This window comes from Mus pahari, chromosome 14, assembly GCF_900095145.1.
Source record: "Mus pahari chromosome 14, PAHARI_EIJ_v1.1, whole genome shotgun sequence".
NCBI classification, from domain to species: Eukaryota; Metazoa; Chordata; class Mammalia; order Rodentia; family Muridae; genus Mus; species Mus pahari.
In genome coordinates this window covers 68,533,164-68,549,890 of record NC_034603.1, presented here as the reverse complement: position 1 = coordinate 68,549,890, position 16,727 = coordinate 68,533,164, and the positions used below count along the sequence as shown (strand labels likewise).

Below are 16,727 nucleotides of genomic sequence, written 5' to 3'. Positions count from 1 at the left end.
GTCTAACGTTCCAAAGATACCTAGAGTCACTGGGGAGGAAACAGACCACACAAGCAGCACTTGGAAACATCTTTAATTCACCAAACCCATCAACACTAGGTAGACATCACATCCACCACCAAAAAAGTGGACAGAACCCGAGAGGGGGCCGCTCCCCATTAGCTGTGTCCTCACTGCTGGCCAAATTGCAGCATGCTAGGCAGACTTCCAAGCTTCTCTCTGTGTCCTGCACAGAGCTTGAAGCCCCTGAGGCCCGATAGAGGGTAAACATCGAGGCCCCATTTCTCCTCACCATTAGATTTGTTAGTTCCAAGGGCCAGTTTGGCGCCATAGAAAATCCACTGTCAGTTCCTGGTCTGGTGAGCCTTAGGGAGGCGCTTCTGTAGAAGATTCCACGCCTTTTCCACCTTTGGCCAGGCCAGAATGATACAAGGAAAGACAAGGTCAGAAAAGCTAACCGCTGAACCTCCCCTCCCCACAACCTAACCTAGTCTTTCCCTTTGCACCAACCTGGCGCTGTGTGACATGTGACTCCCACAAGGTGCTCAGAACCACGTGGCTCTGCTCTACCAGCTGCTGGCCGCTCATCTGGCTCTGCAGCCGGCTCTGAGCGGCTGCCTCACTCAGTCCATCCCTCTCAACAATGCGTCGAACAGCCTGGGCAATGGATGGCACATGGGTCAGGAAGGGTCCTAGCCCAGTCTACTGGATGAGAGCAGGAGACTGTCTGCAGTGGGCTCAGATGGGGTGGAGTGGGGTCCAGATACCTCAGTCTCAGGGATGACGACGGTCCACACCTCGTGGACCATACTCTGCCAGCCAGCTTCAAGCAGCATAGCAGCATCGATCACGCACAGAGTCTTTCCTGTGGGGAGATGCTAGTCACTGCCAGCAGCACCTTACGCTTGCTGCCTGTCAGTGCACCAAATGCTGTCCTAGGTGGCGAACGGTCTGCCTGGGGTCAAGGAAGATCCCAAAGGGTGTCTCAGCTTAACTGTCCCACTTTGGCTGCTCCGTCATCCCTCCCACTCACCCTTAGCCACAGCCACATCCATCTCCTCTCGGGCCAGCTTTGCGATAACTGGCCACACAATATCTGTGAGGATCTTCATCTGCTTCTGGGGAGGGGGACAGAGGGAGTGGGCAGAGGTTAACTTTCCTGAGAAACACAGCTGTGAGACAGGGGTGGGAGCAGATGAGCAGTGACTGACTTCCTGTGCCAGACTAGGGAGTACACTGGATCCCGCCTGGGATCTGGTGGTAGTGGCTGAAGAACTCTGTGTGCTTTTACCTTGTTCCCAAACACCCGGCTGCCCAGGACCTTCCTATTGATGGTGCCATCTTTATGGAGAATATCTGGGTGACAGAGAAAGAAAGCTAAGCAAAGATGTCATGCCATCGTCTCACCTTAGGCCACTTCCAGCCTTCTCTGGCTAGTACCTGTTCCAAAGGCCTCCACCACAGGCTGGTAGGCAGGGCCCCCAGGAGCATAAGCCCGATGGCCCAGATGGTCGCTGTCAATGATGTATGCTCCCAAGTTCTTCAGCCGCTGAGCCACCGAGCTTTTCCCAGAGCCGCTGATGCCTGTGAGCCCGAGCACATAGAGACCTGACGGGATCTCCGGCCTCTCCTACAGACAGGTGAGAGGTCCCTCAGTGACCAGGGAGATGAAAAGCTCAGCTTCCAATGGAGGGCCCGTTTCTATCCTTCAGCATTTCACCACGTCGAACCGGCGAGGAGGAAGAAAGGCTTACATTTGGAGGCTGAAGCAGGTTTCCCAGGATTCGCTGGCGAAAGCTGGAGGAGCTGACCTTGTCCTCCTCGTTGTCGTGGTGACTCTGGTCCTTCAGCAGTTGGATCTGGTACAAGGCAAGTTCTTCTTTGCCCTGAGGGAAAGCCAGGAGGACAAGAAAGCAGTAAGAGCCAGGAGAAGGAATCTGGAGTCCCAGTCTGCTCTCTACCTACCCCTCGCCTCCTCCGACTCCACAGACAAGTTCCTCCTGACTTCTTCCACTCTAAACCCTCCCTTTCCTGCTCTGGGACCCCGGCACTTCTCACGGGCTTCCCCCTCCCAGTCCCTCTGCCAGGCTCCTTCAGGAGTTACATTCTCAAGGCGGAAGCGGTTGACAGCCATCCCCCCACGGTAGGTCTCCTCGCTGACCACCAGGAACTCCAAGGTGGGGTCGGACCCAGCAGGCCCATAGGGATCCAGCAGGGGGATGAGTTCAAAAGTCAGGGAGGGCTTGATGTCCACCAGGAACTCAGTCAGATTCTCCACACGCTCTGCATACGGCTGGAGCAGCTCGGGGAGCAACTTGCCTGAGGAAGGAGCGAGGAACGGTGAGATCTTTCCTCATCTGGGGAAGAGTGTCCTATAGCACCGAAATCCTCCCAAGCAGTGGCAGCAAGAAAGGGTGAAATGGGGACAGGTTTGGGGGGGGGGACAGAAGGGGAAACAAGCATCACAGTCACTTTGAGGGCTGGGGTGTACCCCGAGAACAAGTTAAGAAATGCCTACAGAGCAGCAGTACCAATAGGTATCAGATGGTGGAGAACCCCCAAGAACTACTACAGTCCCCTCACTATTGATGGCAGTACTGGGTCATCCACAATCATCTCCTATCCATTTAACCTCAGTGTTTCAAACCTCCGAGCCCATCACTTGGACAATCATGAAGTGCAGAGTTCTCGGTTCCCATTTGGGAAGTTCTGACTTCAGTTAAAAGGTGACTGAACCACAGACTAAGGATACTGTATATATTCATTTAACAAACAAACATCCCTTAGCAATAACAGAGTGTCAGGCATTGTGGCATTCTGGAAGGTTGAAAAGTGGCCCTACCCTTCCTTGATCTTGGCATTGGGGAAGACAAGAAAATGTGAAGGCTGCCTTCCATAGCCCTAGTCCAGGGTCCCTTCACTCACTCTTCAACAGATCTTTGTCTGCTACTCCCACCACAAGCTGCTCCTGGGCCAGTACACATGCAACACTGAGCAACACTTTGTGGGCATTGTGCAAGCGGTCAAAAGTGCCACCCACAGCCCCACGGTGGTAGCCACGCACAGGCTGCCTTGGAGATCTGGCAACCGGGGAAGCTGGCCTTATAGTAGTGGGTAAGAGGGCATTCGGGGGCTCCAAAGGCAGCTCTCCAGTTCCATAATCCGGGTACAGCAACACAGAAGCCAACTGTGGAGAACAGCTGTAACAACTGGTAGCATAACGCTCTAGCTGTTGTTTAACAGGGTTGTACTGGCTCCCGTCCAGGGTCTGGAAGTCTGTCAGAACTACTTCTGGAGGGTGGGCCAGATTCTGGACTGAGGGCAGCACAGGGAGAAAGGTGCTCTTGGTTTGGATATTGGTCAGTAGAATTCTGACGTCCAGGTGCCTGTGCAGGTCGGCACCAGTGTAGAGGTGCGTGATGAAATCCAGAACCTCAAATGTGGCTTGCACAGGGCTGGCCTGAGGCTGTGCGGGTCCCCCCAGGTCCATGCCCGGCTGCAGGTGCACATAGAGGGTGTGATTCACCAGGCGGGACGCCGAGGTCAGGATGGGAGGCAGGCGTGCGGCCAGGGTGGCCAGCGGCGTGGTCAGCACCAGGAGGCCTGAGCGGAATACGGCCATGCTCGCCAGGCCTGCAGACAGTCAGGGAGACGAAGCGAGAATGACTAGGCGGGCCGAGGCCGAGGCCTGCAGGGGAACTCGGACTCAGGAGGAGGGACCTGGAGCAGGGCAGGGGGCCGTTCGCTGATAGAAACCGGAATCCTGGCAGGGGGAACCGGCCAGGAACCCCTGAGTCATGGGACTGGGGCTTCAGGAATCCCAGCCCCTCTTGTTAAGCTGAACCGGCCATCTGCGAAGACTCGGAGGCGGGGGACTAGAGGGGACGCGGTGGCTCGGGCTGCTTCCCTACTTGGTGAGTTCTTGGGATTCTGCTTCTACTTACACCGCCGTGGAGGCGTCCTAGGCTGCGGCCCGGAAGCACTACCCACCAGCCTCAAAGCGTGGAGCTACGGGAACTCAGAGCAATCAAACAAAGCATCGCCGAGAGACTTCTGGGGCGGGGCGGGGCGAGTCGGGGCGGGGCTGAGGGCAGAGGCTTCGGGGCTGAGCGAAAAACCCTGGCACCAAATCCACTTAGACGAAGCGAGCAGAGAGGGCTGCAAAGCCCTTTTCGCGGATTCCCAGTGTTCTTTGCTTCCTCCAGTTTGCCGGGAGGAGGTGGCAAAGCCAGGACCGGGAACAGTCCGATCGCTTTGCTGTGCTTGTTCTGGGCCAGCGTTCCCAGCGAAGCTACTAGATATCTCTGCCCACACGGGAAATTGGTTTTCTGAGTGTTTTGGAACACCTAGAGGCGAAGTCTGGTGCCTTCTTTAGAATTCTCTGCGCGTCGTGTAACCCCGTGCTTAGGTTTGCAAGGATAGTTCAGTAGCGCTTCGGGGATCTCTGGCCCCGGGGTGGGGAAAAGGAAGAAGACCTAGAGGTCCGGATTCGCGGAGAAGTTAGTGAGGACTGGAGACGCTAATGAAGTTGGTAGTGGCGGGCGTGGAAGGAAAGCCAGACGCCCATCAGAAAACATCTCAGATCCACGGAGATAGCAGAAAAAGAAAGCAAGCCAGCCTCTAGATTCCTGTAAAGGGCAAAGCGCTGATGTGTGATCCCAGAACCATCGCTGCAAGTTTGAGATCAGCCTGAATTCTATAGCAAGGCCCTGGACTGGAGAGGGCAGCAGTGCTGCAGCCAGACAGAAGGAGAGGAGACTCTTGTGCTGTGGTCCAGAAATCTGGCCTTGTAAAGTAACTAATTTGTTAAGGAATCAAGATTCTTGCAGGAGACAGTTCAGACTGGGTTTTAGAGAGGCGTTTAAGGGAATCAAAGCATGTGTTAGTCTTACATTTGGCACAGTTACATTTTGTATTTGCTTGTTTGTTTGAAACAGAATCTCACCATGTAGCCCACACAGTGTTGCTTTTAGTCAATGAGTGTCTATTTAGTGCACTGTTCTAGGTAGAAAGGAGAAAAGAGAGAAGAACAAAGTTCCCTGAAGTAGATGCGTGAAGGGTTTAGGATGGCATCAATACATAAGTCCAGAATACATCTGGTGGTGACTAGACAGTAAAAAAGATTGAGTCAGATGGAAAGACCAGTGCTGGAGTACAAGGGTTACTTTTTCAGATTGGGTAGCTCAGGAAAACAGCAAAGACCTGACAACCCAATACAATCAAAGACCAGGGAAAGTGAACCAGTTAAAAGATGGCAAGTGTTATAGCCAGGCACTGGTGGTGCATACCTTTGATCTCAGCACTGGGGAGGCAGAGGCAGGTAGAGTCTGAGGCCAGCCTGGTCTACAGTTTCAGTTCTAGGACAGCCAGGGCTATAGAGAAACCTTGTCTCAAAAAACAAACACAAAGAAACAACAAAAACAACTGTCCGTGAAGCTTTTAAGGAGGTCCTGAGATCAGAAGTGTATACAGATGAAGAAGAGAAAGGATGCAGGGGCTCATGGATAAAGCCCAGAGAACCCTATTCAGATCCCCAGAATCCAGGTCTTCCTGTCCTCTTGTAATGCCAGCACTAGGGAGATAGGGACCTAGGATCCTGGGGCCAAGCAGTTAGTCTAGACAAGCTGGAATCATAGGCTCCAAGTCCAGTGAGACCCTGGGTCAACAAATAAGGAGCAACTCAAGACTCCTGACTTTAACTGTGGACCTCCACACATGCACGTGCACACACACACACACACACACACACACACACACACACACACCTGCCCATATACATGGGAACACATGATTATGCATTAGTGGAGGGGACCACAAGCCTCGCCCTAGTTTCACAAGGGAAGGACAGAGAATTAGACATTTCAGTCATCCTCAGTAACATAGGTTCAAGGCCAGCTATTCAACGCTATTCAACAAAAATCAGTGGTGGTTGTTAAAGCCTGTCCCAACTTGCTGGTTTATAGGTTAGAAGCTCTTACAGTTCAATCCTGAAGACCTGAGTTCAATCACTGAACCCTGTGGTGGGAGAGAGTACAAACTTGTCACCTGATCTCCGACCTCTGTGCGACTGCGACAATGAAATGTGTCCCCCTCTACATGATACATGATAATAAATAAATTTATTGGAAGAAAAAAAACCTCTTAACCTAGCACCTTGGATATCAGCCCTCTTATCTTGACCCATGAAGATGCTGGCAGTATTTCAAATGATTCTGAGAAGTGTGTAGTTGCACACACCTAAGGTTCCAGCATGCAGGATGCAGAGGCAGGTGGATCTTTATGAGTTACTGTCCAGCCAGGGCTACATGGTGAAACCCTGTCTTAAAATACATTCTAAAATAAGAAAAAAGAGATGCTGGCTTAGATCTTTTGCTGGTAACATGAATTGTCCTGACCCGGTTTATCCGATGCAGACCACCCCAATTCAGATGCCACCCTAGGGATTGCACATTCAGGGGGGCAAATGAGGGCAATGGAGGCCGTGTGCGAGCCCCCAGGGACTTGGGCCCCAGCCTTGGCATTCTCCTGGGCCTGCAGATTAGAGAAGGCTTCGCGGTGCATCGCCGCGACATAGCTGTTGCCACTGGGATCCTCTGTGCGCATTCGGGCCAGGGGTAGGAAGCGGTTCGTGGAGAAGTAGCGCAGCGCAGGCTGCGGGGCTCGCATTGCAGTCAAGAAGAGCTGAAGCAGTAAGAGCAGCGCGTGTCTGTGGGGCACCCCTGGGGGTGTATTACCACGCCCCACCCACAAACGGCACCCAAGACTCCGTTTGCACTTACCTCCGTCACCTCCTCTGGGTCCTGCGCCTCGCTCAGGGCTTGCTCATAACCACGCTGGTAGTGCGCAAAGAGGTGGCGGGTCTGGGCATCTACTCGCTCCAGAGCCCCGCCCGGGCCGCCCTCCAGCTTTTCATAGAAGGCTGTGTGCACTGCCCCACACTCGATGAGGCTCACACTGCGGAGTAGGGGAAGGGGGGACACAACAGCAACCAGTTAGTAGCAGGGACCACAAACTCGGCCCTAGTTCTGCAAAGGGAAGGTACCGAAAGGGGCTGAACGCTGGAAGCAGATGCTGGCAGAACCATGGCGATTGCAGAGCTGAGTGTGCTAGGGAAGGGCTCCCATGTCCATTTGGTGGTCCAGTCACCTACCCACCCTTTACTCATCCCGGTATGCCTTAAGAGCTAGGGTGGCTTGTGAAGTGAGATAACCTGTGCCAAGCGCCCTGTATAGTGTCTAGCATACATGAGTTGAAGAAGGAGGGCCAGAGGCAGAGCATCTGCAAGATCTGGTGCTGAGGTTGCCAAGCTTCAGAGGGTCCTGGAGGGCTGGTAACTCACTGGACTCCAAAGAGCGGCAGGAGGATCGCCAGACTCTCGCATAAACCTTCCAGCGCAAACTTGCTGGCACAGTACACTTCGTGGAATGGCAGTCCTAGAAGGGGAGACAAGGTTGCAGAGGCCCTGCAGCTCCTCACTACTCTGAACCCCTTACTCTGTCCCTTTCACTCACCCATCAAGCCTCCCACACTTGCAGTCACCAGCACACGCCCGGAGTGGCGCCTCTTCATTTCTGGCAGAAAGGCCTGCAGCATCCGAATGGTCCCAAGCACATTCACGTCCAACACAGCACCCACAGCGTTCAACTCATGGGCTTCCAATGGCCCAAACAAGCCGCGGCCAGCATTACAGACTGAGGGGAGAGAGAACAGACCCCACTTGTGCACCGCTCTTTCCCCTCCCCCACCGTCCTTTCATGTTCCTTGAACTCGGGGAAACAGTTTGGACACTGGAGGGTAAAGACTCCTATCGCATGTTTCAGGGCTCACCCAGTACATCTACACGACCCTCAGTCACGCATGCCTGGGCAGCAGCCACAGATTCGGAGTCTCTGACATCCAATTCCAGTATCTCCAGGGAGCCAGGAGGGCATCCTTGAGCCCTGGCGGCCTCCAACAATGGTCCCTTTGCCTTCAGGTTCCGCAACGTGGCATACACTAAAATTTGGGAGAGGATGAAGATTCATCATCACGCTTACCTCTGGGGGCTCTCCCCTGGCCTCCTGGCCTTTCCCCTCCGATACCTTTGAAGCTCTGGGAACGGTCGGAAGCCAGGCGAACAGCCAAGTGCATGCCGATTCCGGAGGAGCAGCCGGTAATGAACACTACCGTGGGGTCCATGTGAAATAGTGCTGAAGTTCAGAGCGAGCGCGAGGGTCCTAGTGGCAGACTAGGACTGAGTATCTGCTTGGCTCTGCTCCTGCCCACAGCGGGCCCCACCCCTTGTTGTGTCTGCTGGCAATCTCAAGGCTGAGTTGGGTCCCTGGAAGGCTTGCCCAAGCCTGGTGTGGGTCAAAGCACTAAAGGGTGCTGTTTGTAACGACCTTAGTTGGTTAAGGGATGGGGTACTCTACAAGTAACAAGCTCTATAGGGAGCAGCAGTTAGGTCGTTAGGTTCAAACTGAGCAGTGCTAGGCAGATCTGACCACAGGGAAAACGCTTTTGTTCAAGGAACTTCAAGGAACTTCTTGTTTGGTTTTGGGACAACCAAGTAGATGAGGTTGGCCTCATACTCCGATCCATCTACCTCTGACCCACGAACACTGGGATTAAAGGCAAGGGCCTCATTTTTAGTTTTTTTTGGAGACAGGCTACCTTCAGACTCCTTATGGAGCTAAGGTTGGCCATGAATTGATTCTCCTGCCTCTAGCTTTTCAGGGTTGTTATTCCAGGTGTGTACCACCACACTCTCAGGGACAATTATAACTACCAGCTTGCTGCTCTACAGCTTCTAAGGTTGGGGACCATCAGTAAAACGGAGGTGAAGTGAGGCCTGGGAAGGGCTGCCTGCACACCAGGGTCTGTCTGCATGTGCACCTGAGCCCTTGCAGGCATGCCAGCAATGTCCAGTACTTGAATTGAATAGGCCCAGGTGGATTCAGCACTTTATTGTTAACAGAGAATGGTATTTTAACCCCCAAGTCTGGCGTGGAAGAAAGCACCTTGTTTCCCTCCAAGCCATCACTGTCACACCCTGGTTCCTTCTGCCAGGCACGGGGGCGCATTCTGGGCTTGTTTGGATTTGAGGACCTATTCCAGCAGGTCCCTGGGACGGCTGATCTGTCACAAAGAGTCAGGCTGGGGGTGATATTTGAGGAAGATCTTCTTGGAGAGGTCCACAGTGTCCCCTTGGGGCTGACTGGGATACCTCTTCTTGTTGTTAATGAAAGCCTGCTCCAGTGGGAAAACGTTCTTCTCAAACTCATGCTGTTGGAAGGGGACACCTCTGGCTAGGCTGTGAGCCAGAGTCTCCAAGAAGAGGCACCAGCGTGGCTGGTAGTAGTCAGCCACCAGTCCTGCCAGTTGCTTATTGGCATAGTCCAAAATGTTACCCTCAGGCCCCCAAAGGGTAATCTGGTAGCGGCTGTTTTGTTCATAGAACTGGGCCTCAGCCTCACTTACGGCCACTTTCCGGGCCTGATCCAACCAGGTACCCAGCAAGAAGTGGCTGTTACTAGCCAGCAGCTCATCTAGTGTAGGCAGGAGTTTATAGACCAGGAGGCCTCCGGCCCTGAGCAGGAGATCAAGCTCCTGCTTCAGGTAGGCGGTCCTTGCCTCCTCGTAGCACAGGCTGACCAATTCCTGCACCGCTTGGCGGGTGACGTCCAGCAGGTCATAGCGGAAGGCTGGGCTGGTGGTCAGGTTTGGAGCAGCTGTTAACAGCAGTCGCCAAGCCTCAAATACATCTGATCTGTTGTACCAGACAGCGGTACTCATCTGTAGGGAAGGACGTTTGACCAGTGGGCTTCGATTGTGCCCACTGCACGCCTCCCCAGAGCAGTTGTAGACACTCCTGAGTAGGAGCCTCCAGGCTGCCACGGCATCAGGTTGAGAGACCCCGTATCGGCGACTGGCAAAGCTGCTCACCCAGGCCATCAAATCTGGTACAGGGTCCTTGCGCCAGCCCAGCTCGGCCATGAGAGCATAGACCACTTCATTCTGGCCAATGCCCTCGGGGGCTATGCCGGTGCCGACCATGGTGGAGTTAGGGAAGAGGCGGGCTGCCTGCGGGCCTCGGTTCACATCCTCGAGGGTTCCAAACAGGCCATGGTTGCCCCCAAAGTTGTGGAGCATGCACCAGATGAAGGGCTGGCCATGGAAGGAGGCTGTGCGCATGTAAACCGGCTGGGTCTCAGCAAACAGGTCCAGAACCAGGAGACGACCACGGGGCACAGCCTCCAGCACAGCCCTGATTTGAGAGGGGCCCCAGAACTGGGGCTGGTGCTGGAAGAGCCAGCCTTGGAGTAGCCAAACGGCATCAGGGTCCACTACAGTGGGGAGAAGACAGAGAGAGGTGATGAGAGAAGTGGCTTTGATGAAGAAATCGGGCGATTATTACAGCTCACGCCATCCCCTGTGACTGATCCACCTGCCATTCTGCCGTAACCAGGGCTCTTCTGCCCATCTTGTCTCCTGAAACTCCAGGTCACTACTGATCTAGCATCTTGGCTATCAGAGCTACTCAGAGAAATTAAGACACGGATGCCTGGGCCCCACATTCTGGACCTGCCAATCAGGACATCCAGAAGTTGGGCCTAAGAATCCTTCAAATACTGGCATATTTGGGTTTACATAAAGCTTAACTGCTTCCCAAAGTCTCATGATTAAAGGTTAAAGTTCATGCCTGATCTCCACTGTGAAATAAAAAAAGGTCAAGACTTGGGCCTTGGAGAAGGCTCAGCTAGGAAAGGTATTTCATGCAGAACCCGACAACCAGAATTCTACCCTCAAGCTCATGGTAGAAGTTAAGAACAGACTCCTACAAGCTACCCTATGACTTCCATATGTGCACCAAGTGTGGCACACATGCACACATGCAAATAAAGAAATGTAACTTTCAACTGAAAGAAATAAAAAGGGGGGGTCTCTAAAAGCCGTTGTTTTCAACCTGCGGTTCTCAACCCCGTTGGGTCAAATGACCTTTTCACAGGGGTCACATATCAGATACCCTGCTCATCAGATATTTATGTTATGATTCATAACAGTAGCAAAATTACAGTTGTGAAGTAGCAATGAATGTTATGGCTGGGGGTCACCACATGAGGATATTAAAGGGTCTCAGAAGCTGGGCGTGGTGGCGCATTCCTTTAATCCCAGCACTCGGGAGGCAGAGGCAGGCAGATTTCTGAGTTCGAGGCCAGCCTGGTCTACAAAGTGAGTTCCAGGACAGCCAGGGCTACACAGAGAAACCCTGTCTCGAAAAAACAAAACAAAACAAAACAAAAAAAAAAAAAAGGGCTACACAGAGAAACCCTGTCTCGAAAAAACAAAACAAAACAAAACAAAAAAAAAAAAAAGGGTCTTAGTATTAAGAAGGTTGAAAACTGGGCACACACCTTTAATCCCAGCACTCGAGGGGTAGAGGTAGGTGGATCTCCAAGTTTGAGTCCAGCCTGATTTACAGAGTGAGTTCCAGGATAGCTAAGGCTACACAGAGAAACCCAGTCCTGAAAAATAAACAAACAGAAAAGAAAAAAGAAAAAAAGTGTTGTTCTGGTTTGCTTGTTTGTTTGTTTTGGTTTTTCGAGACAGGGTTTCTCTGTGTAGCTCTGGCTGTCCTGGAACTCACTCGGTAGACCAGGCTGGCCTCGAACTCAGAAATCTGCCTGCCTCTGCCTCCCAAGTGCTAAGATTACAGGTGTGCACCACCACGCCCGGCTGTTGTTCTGTTTTGAGACAGGGTCTTTCTGTATCGCCTTGGCTGTCCTGACAGTCTCTCCGTAGACCAAGCTGGCCTCAAACCGAGAGAGATCTTCCTGCCCCTGCCTTCTGACTACTAAGAGTAAAGGCGTGCGCTACCGTGCGCTACCGTGTGCTACCGTGCGCTACCGTGCCTGGCTCCAAATAAAAACTTTGATGATGTTGATGGTGGTGATGATGGTGATGCTGATGATGGTTACTGTTCATGTGTGTGACGTGTGTATGTGAACACACATGTGGAGGTCACAGGACAACTCTGTGTAGTTGGTTCTTGCCTTCCATCGTTTTGTGGGTTTCGTGGGTAAAGCTCAGGCCATTAGGTTTGAGTGCCTTTACTTGCCAAGTCATCTCCTTGCTGACTCCACCCCATTTTGAACTAGCCTAGGGTCCCAAGTAGCCCAGGCTGGCTTTGAACTCCTGATCCTCCTGCCTCTACCTCTCAAGCACTGGTGTTACAGGCATCTGCTATCATGCCTGGCTTAAAATCTTTTCGATTACGTTGTACTCAATGACTTTAAAAAAAAAAACAAAAACAAAAAAACAGGGCTATGCATCCTGGTCCACGAGCAAGCCACTGGGAGGGAAAGAATATGCTCAAGGTCATAGGTCACTGGGCACTCGGCACCCAGCGTGGCTAAGTAGGATGGCGTATGTGCATGTGCACGAAGGCCTGTTGGACAGAAAAGCATGGTATCACCCGGATACAGGTCCTCCTCCCACCCAACCTCCCTCCCCGATGTTCTAGGGGTTTCTATCCCAAGCACCGTACCAGTGGCCATGGCTTCATAGACGGCTGCCGTGGTAGCAGCGAGGTAGGAGGGGTCGGAGGAGGGAGGCTGCATCTCATTGAAGGTGTCAGCCCCATAGATATGATCTGTGCCAAACTCCTTGATCAGCTCCCGGAGGAAGAGGTTCCCAATGAGGGGGAACAGGGGGTCTCCTGGAGCCAGAAGGAAGGAGCAGCTGTAGGAGCAGTTGAAATGTCCCCAGCTCCCCAACTGGATGACATTGACCTGTGGGAACACCCTGGGGGTGGGGTGGGGGAGGAAGGTTTAGAGTCGATACAGTGCTTGCCTTGGCTTCACACCCTTCACCAGTCTCACGTCTGTGGTTCCTGGACTGTGCCCGGGTTTCTCTCGCCCCCATGCTTACACATGCTCTGTCCCCTGCCTGGTATTCTTCCCTCCACCCCTAAGGCTTATCCACCTGGTCCTTCCTCACTGTCCCTGAGAGTCACCTGTCTAAAAAGGTTCTGCTATTTCCCTCTGCCAATGATCTCTTGTTAGGGACAGAGCCACGGGCACACGTGAACATCCCCAGGACCTAACACAGGACCAGGTTTGACATCTGTAGACACCTGGGCAAAGGTTCGCTGAATGAAAAGAATGAAGTTCCTACAGCTTGGTGAGCAAGATGGAGGGGGTAGCTGGCAGCCAGCACCACACAGTGACAGTGGTGGGAGCCAGGTCCTAATTGGCTTGGTGATCAGGGTCCTTGCAGGTGCTGGATGGCAGAACTTCACGAAGGAGGAGGAGCCTCATCCAGACCTTGAAAGTCTCTCCAGCCACAGAAGAGAAGACAGTTCAAACACAAGGGCAGAGACCAGCACACTTCCTAGGCCACCAGCAAGGGCAGCTACACACTACCATCCTGTGCCTGGCAACACTCAGGACAGCAGGTAAAGGAGCTATCCTGTTACTTAGTAATTTCCATTCCTTTTCTTTAAATATTTCCTAATAATTAAGTTATGCATTTATATATAAAACATATATAAATTATTCACATGCATACATTAAAGTTAGGGACTGAAGAGATAGTTCAGCAGTTAAGAGCACTGGCTGCTCTTCCAGAGGACCCAGGTTTGACTCCCAGTACCCACATGGTAGTTTACAGCCATCTGTCACTCCAGTATCAGGGCATCCTGTGCCCTTTTCTGTTCTCCAAGAGCATCAGGCACAAATATGGTACACAGACCTACATGCAGGCAAAACACCCACACACATAAAATAAATGAAAACCTTATAAAATTTGGTGAGTTTTCTAAATTTGATGTTAATGATGTAGGAATCCTGGGAACACTTTAGATTGATTTAATTGTTATTTTCTGGGCATGAATGTTTGCCTGCATTTATGTCTGTGCACCGTATGCATGATGTGTGCCAGGATGCTGATCAGTGCCTCAGGATTTGGGAACTACCACGTGGGTGCTGGGAACTGAACCATGGTCCTTTGCAAGGGCAGCAGGTGCTCTTAGCTGAGGCATCTCTCCAGCAGGCCCCCACCCCATGGGTATAAATTTATATATATAAAGACCGGGTTTCTCTATGTAGCTCAGGCTGGCCTGGAACTGGTAGTGTTCCTGCCCCAGGCTCCTAAGTACCAGGATCAGAAGAGTATGGCATCACACCCAGCAATGATTCCATTTGACAAGCAAGAAAACCAAGTCAGAGTCATCAAGCAATCTGCAAGTGGCTGACAGCAGAGGCAGGAGTCAAGCTGAGCCAACATCCAGAGTTTCAGCGTTTACCTGGTGCTTTGCAGGGCTTTTTCCCTTAGAGCTGAGCAGGGAGGGAGGACCTCACCTGGTGATGGCCTTGGGGACATGCCCTGCGAAGGCAGGCAGCACTGGGATCATGCCAAAGGAGCGCATCCGGTCCAGGATTCGATGCTGGGAGGGATAGAGGTCAATGTGACAGGACCTCTGCTGGGGGGAGTCCCTTGCTCCCTCAGGGAGGGAACACAGATCTATAGGTCAGTCAAGAGCCCCGAGGCTAGCTAGCTAAGCACCCATCCCTGGCTCTGTGAACACTCAGTCCCCATTACACCTTTCCTTAGCCGCTCTTTACCTGCAGGTAGACTTGATTGAGGTGCCAGGAACGGGGCAGGGGGCCATCCCAGGTGTGCAGGTTACCCATGCGTCCCCAGGCCAGGAAGGCAGGGCCAGTGAAGTACGTATCGATCTCTGACTGGGTCAGGCCCAAGGCCAGGTATACCTGTGGAGCAGGAAGAGCCCCTGCCTATAAAGCTCATCACTGAACAAGTACTCGCTCACCACCTCTCTGAGCTGGGGACCTCAGCCTGAGGGAGCTCACGGTCCAGGAAACAGCTCTGTGAGTAGAGGGTACACTAAAGTGTCAGCTCTGTGGGATGGGTGACTCTATCTGGGACACAAAGAGGCTTTCTTCAAACCAGGGAGAGTCTTTGGCTCCTCCCCCTCAGCCCCCCCCCCCATCAACCTTACTTAAGTTAGAGTCATCTGGGAAGGGGAAGCCTCCATTGACAAAATACCCCCATCAGACTGGCCTGAAGGCAATCCTGTGGGGCACTTTCGTGACTGTGACTGGTGATTGATATGGAAGGGCTCAGCCTATTGGGGGCTGTGCCGTCCCTGCGCAGGTGATTCTGGGTATATAAGAAAGCAGACTGACCAAGTCAGGAAGCAAGCCGATATAAGCAGTGTTCCTCCAAGGTCTCTGCTTCAGTTCCTGCCTCCAGGTGACCGCCCTGATCGAGTTCCTGCCTTGGATCTCAAATCTTCCTGCCTCTACCTGAGTCCTGGGATTACAGACATGTACTGCCAGATGGTTTGTCCTACCCTGGAAGGCCTCGGTTCCCCAGGGGCAGGGGGGTATGTAAGGCAGGCAGGAGAGTGTGAGGGGCCAGGTTGGCACAAACCCTTTGCCAGATGGCCTCCTGGCCATTCCAAGCCAGAGCCAGGTTGATGCCATTCAGCGCCATCCAGTCAATCTCTTGCTCCCAACGGGCCCAGTCCCACCATACGAAGGAGTAGCTGTGCGTGCACACATTCTGGTAATAGCGGTACCTGCGGGTAGGGGCACATTATTGGGGACATATGGGATGCCTCACTCACCACTCTGGAACACTTCAGAGGCAGCCCGGTGCTGGAATACTAACCCCAAAACAGTTTGCATACAGGACAGTGAGCAAAGGTTTCAACGTGGCCCCTCTCCTGCTCATTCCAGATCCACCTCGGGTGAAGCTGGAACTTCCCAAAGGCCTCCCTAGCTAGTAGCTATTGTGAATACAGTACTTTATTTTTATTCAACATGCCCAGAGCTCCTGCTGTGCATCGTGTGATGTTTTAGGGTGTCAGTGCCATAAGGCAAAATTGGTCTCTGTCATGAAGAGGGCTCACAGTTAATATAGTTTGATGGGGGAAGACAGATGTGCAAACGTGTCATGCCCCATGCCCGTACAGTGTGGTAAGTGCTAGAATAAAGGCCCAGGGCTTTAGGAAGGGTCATTCAGAAGGATCATGAGAAAGCCTTTGAAATTCTACTATCATGTGCAGGTTCTCAATCAACAGGGCTCCGTCATTATTTCCAGCAGTGGGGGCTGGGAAGCTAAGTGATTTGGCCCAAGAACACACAGCTAGAGGGGAGCCAAGATTTGAAGGCACAGACCCCCAAGCCAGCACTTCCTTCTCAGTCTCCTGGCGAGTCTGTAGTTGCAGCCCCGACCCAGGCGTGCTGGTCCTCAACAACGGTGGCTGTCCCGAGGCTGCAGGCAGCTGCCCCAGCCATCTGGGACCCACAGCGTGAATACCTGTTGGGCGTGGTTTCGGTCAGCCCGTCGGGCACAGCGGGCAGCGGCCAGGGCAGGTGCAGCTGAGAGCTGGACCAGGCCACCTGACAGCCACAGAAGTCACGCAGGTAGCGGTGCAGCCCCGCGGCGGCCGCCACGCCCGTGGAGCCGCGCACAAGCACTGGCATCCCGCCGCCGCCGCTCAGGCTGTAGGTGTCCAAGCCCGACTCGTCCGCCAGCGCGCGCTCCACGGACACCAAGAAATTGGCCGCCGGCCCGGGTCCCAGTAGCCGGACCACCAGCTCCCGCACGGCCTTTGCCTCCCGAGCCTCATCACCCACAGAGCCCCCAGCCAGGAGTAGGAACCCCAGAATCACGGCCAGCCCCGCAGCTTCCATGATGCCAACCGCGCGGCCGCTGCCCGC

At 53.2% G+C, this 16,727-nt stretch overlaps 3 protein-coding genes across 3 annotated transcripts; all 3 read right to left on the bottom strand.

Annotated features, from left to right (window-relative positions):
- Window positions 1-56: 56 nt before the first annotated feature.
- Window positions 57-4,070, bottom strand: Coasy (Coenzyme A synthase). The gene is made up of 10 exons (XM_021212403.1): window positions 3,945-4,070; window positions 2,926-3,633; window positions 2,105-2,319; window positions 1,755-1,886; window positions 1,441-1,630; window positions 1,292-1,356; window positions 1,034-1,118; window positions 768-865; window positions 511-657; window positions 57-407 (listed from the first exon to the last, which is right to left on the bottom strand). Exons 2-10 carry the CDS (start codon window positions 3,620-3,622, stop codon window positions 345-347), a joined length of 1,692 nt encoding a protein of 563 aa, XP_021068062.1. The 5' UTR covers window positions 3,623-3,633; window positions 3,945-4,070; the 3' UTR covers window positions 57-344.
- Window positions 4,071-6,093: 2,023 nt separating this feature from the next.
- On the bottom strand, window positions 6,094-8,207 carry Hsd17b1 (hydroxysteroid 17-beta dehydrogenase 1). The gene is made up of 6 exons (XM_021213905.2): window positions 8,082-8,207; window positions 7,828-7,995; window positions 7,512-7,691; window positions 7,340-7,433; window positions 6,780-6,954; window positions 6,094-6,681 (listed from the first exon to the last, which is right to left on the bottom strand). Exons 1-6 carry the CDS (start codon window positions 8,176-8,178, stop codon window positions 6,361-6,363), a joined length of 1,035 nt encoding a protein of 344 aa, XP_021069564.1. The 5' UTR covers window positions 8,179-8,207; the 3' UTR covers window positions 6,094-6,360.
- A 706-nt stretch (window positions 8,208-8,913) lies between these two features.
- Naglu (N-acetyl-alpha-glucosaminidase) lies at window positions 8,914-16,725 on the bottom strand. The gene is made up of 6 exons (XM_021212636.1): window positions 16,324-16,725; window positions 15,433-15,580; window positions 14,604-14,750; window positions 14,340-14,425; window positions 12,527-12,783; window positions 8,914-10,325 (listed from the first exon to the last, which is right to left on the bottom strand). The coding sequence occupies exons 1-6, from the start codon at window positions 16,698-16,700 to the stop codon at window positions 9,121-9,123; spliced, it is 2,220 nt and encodes a 739-aa protein (XP_021068295.1). The 5' UTR covers window positions 16,701-16,725; the 3' UTR covers window positions 8,914-9,120.
- Window positions 16,726-16,727: the final 2 nt, after the last annotated feature.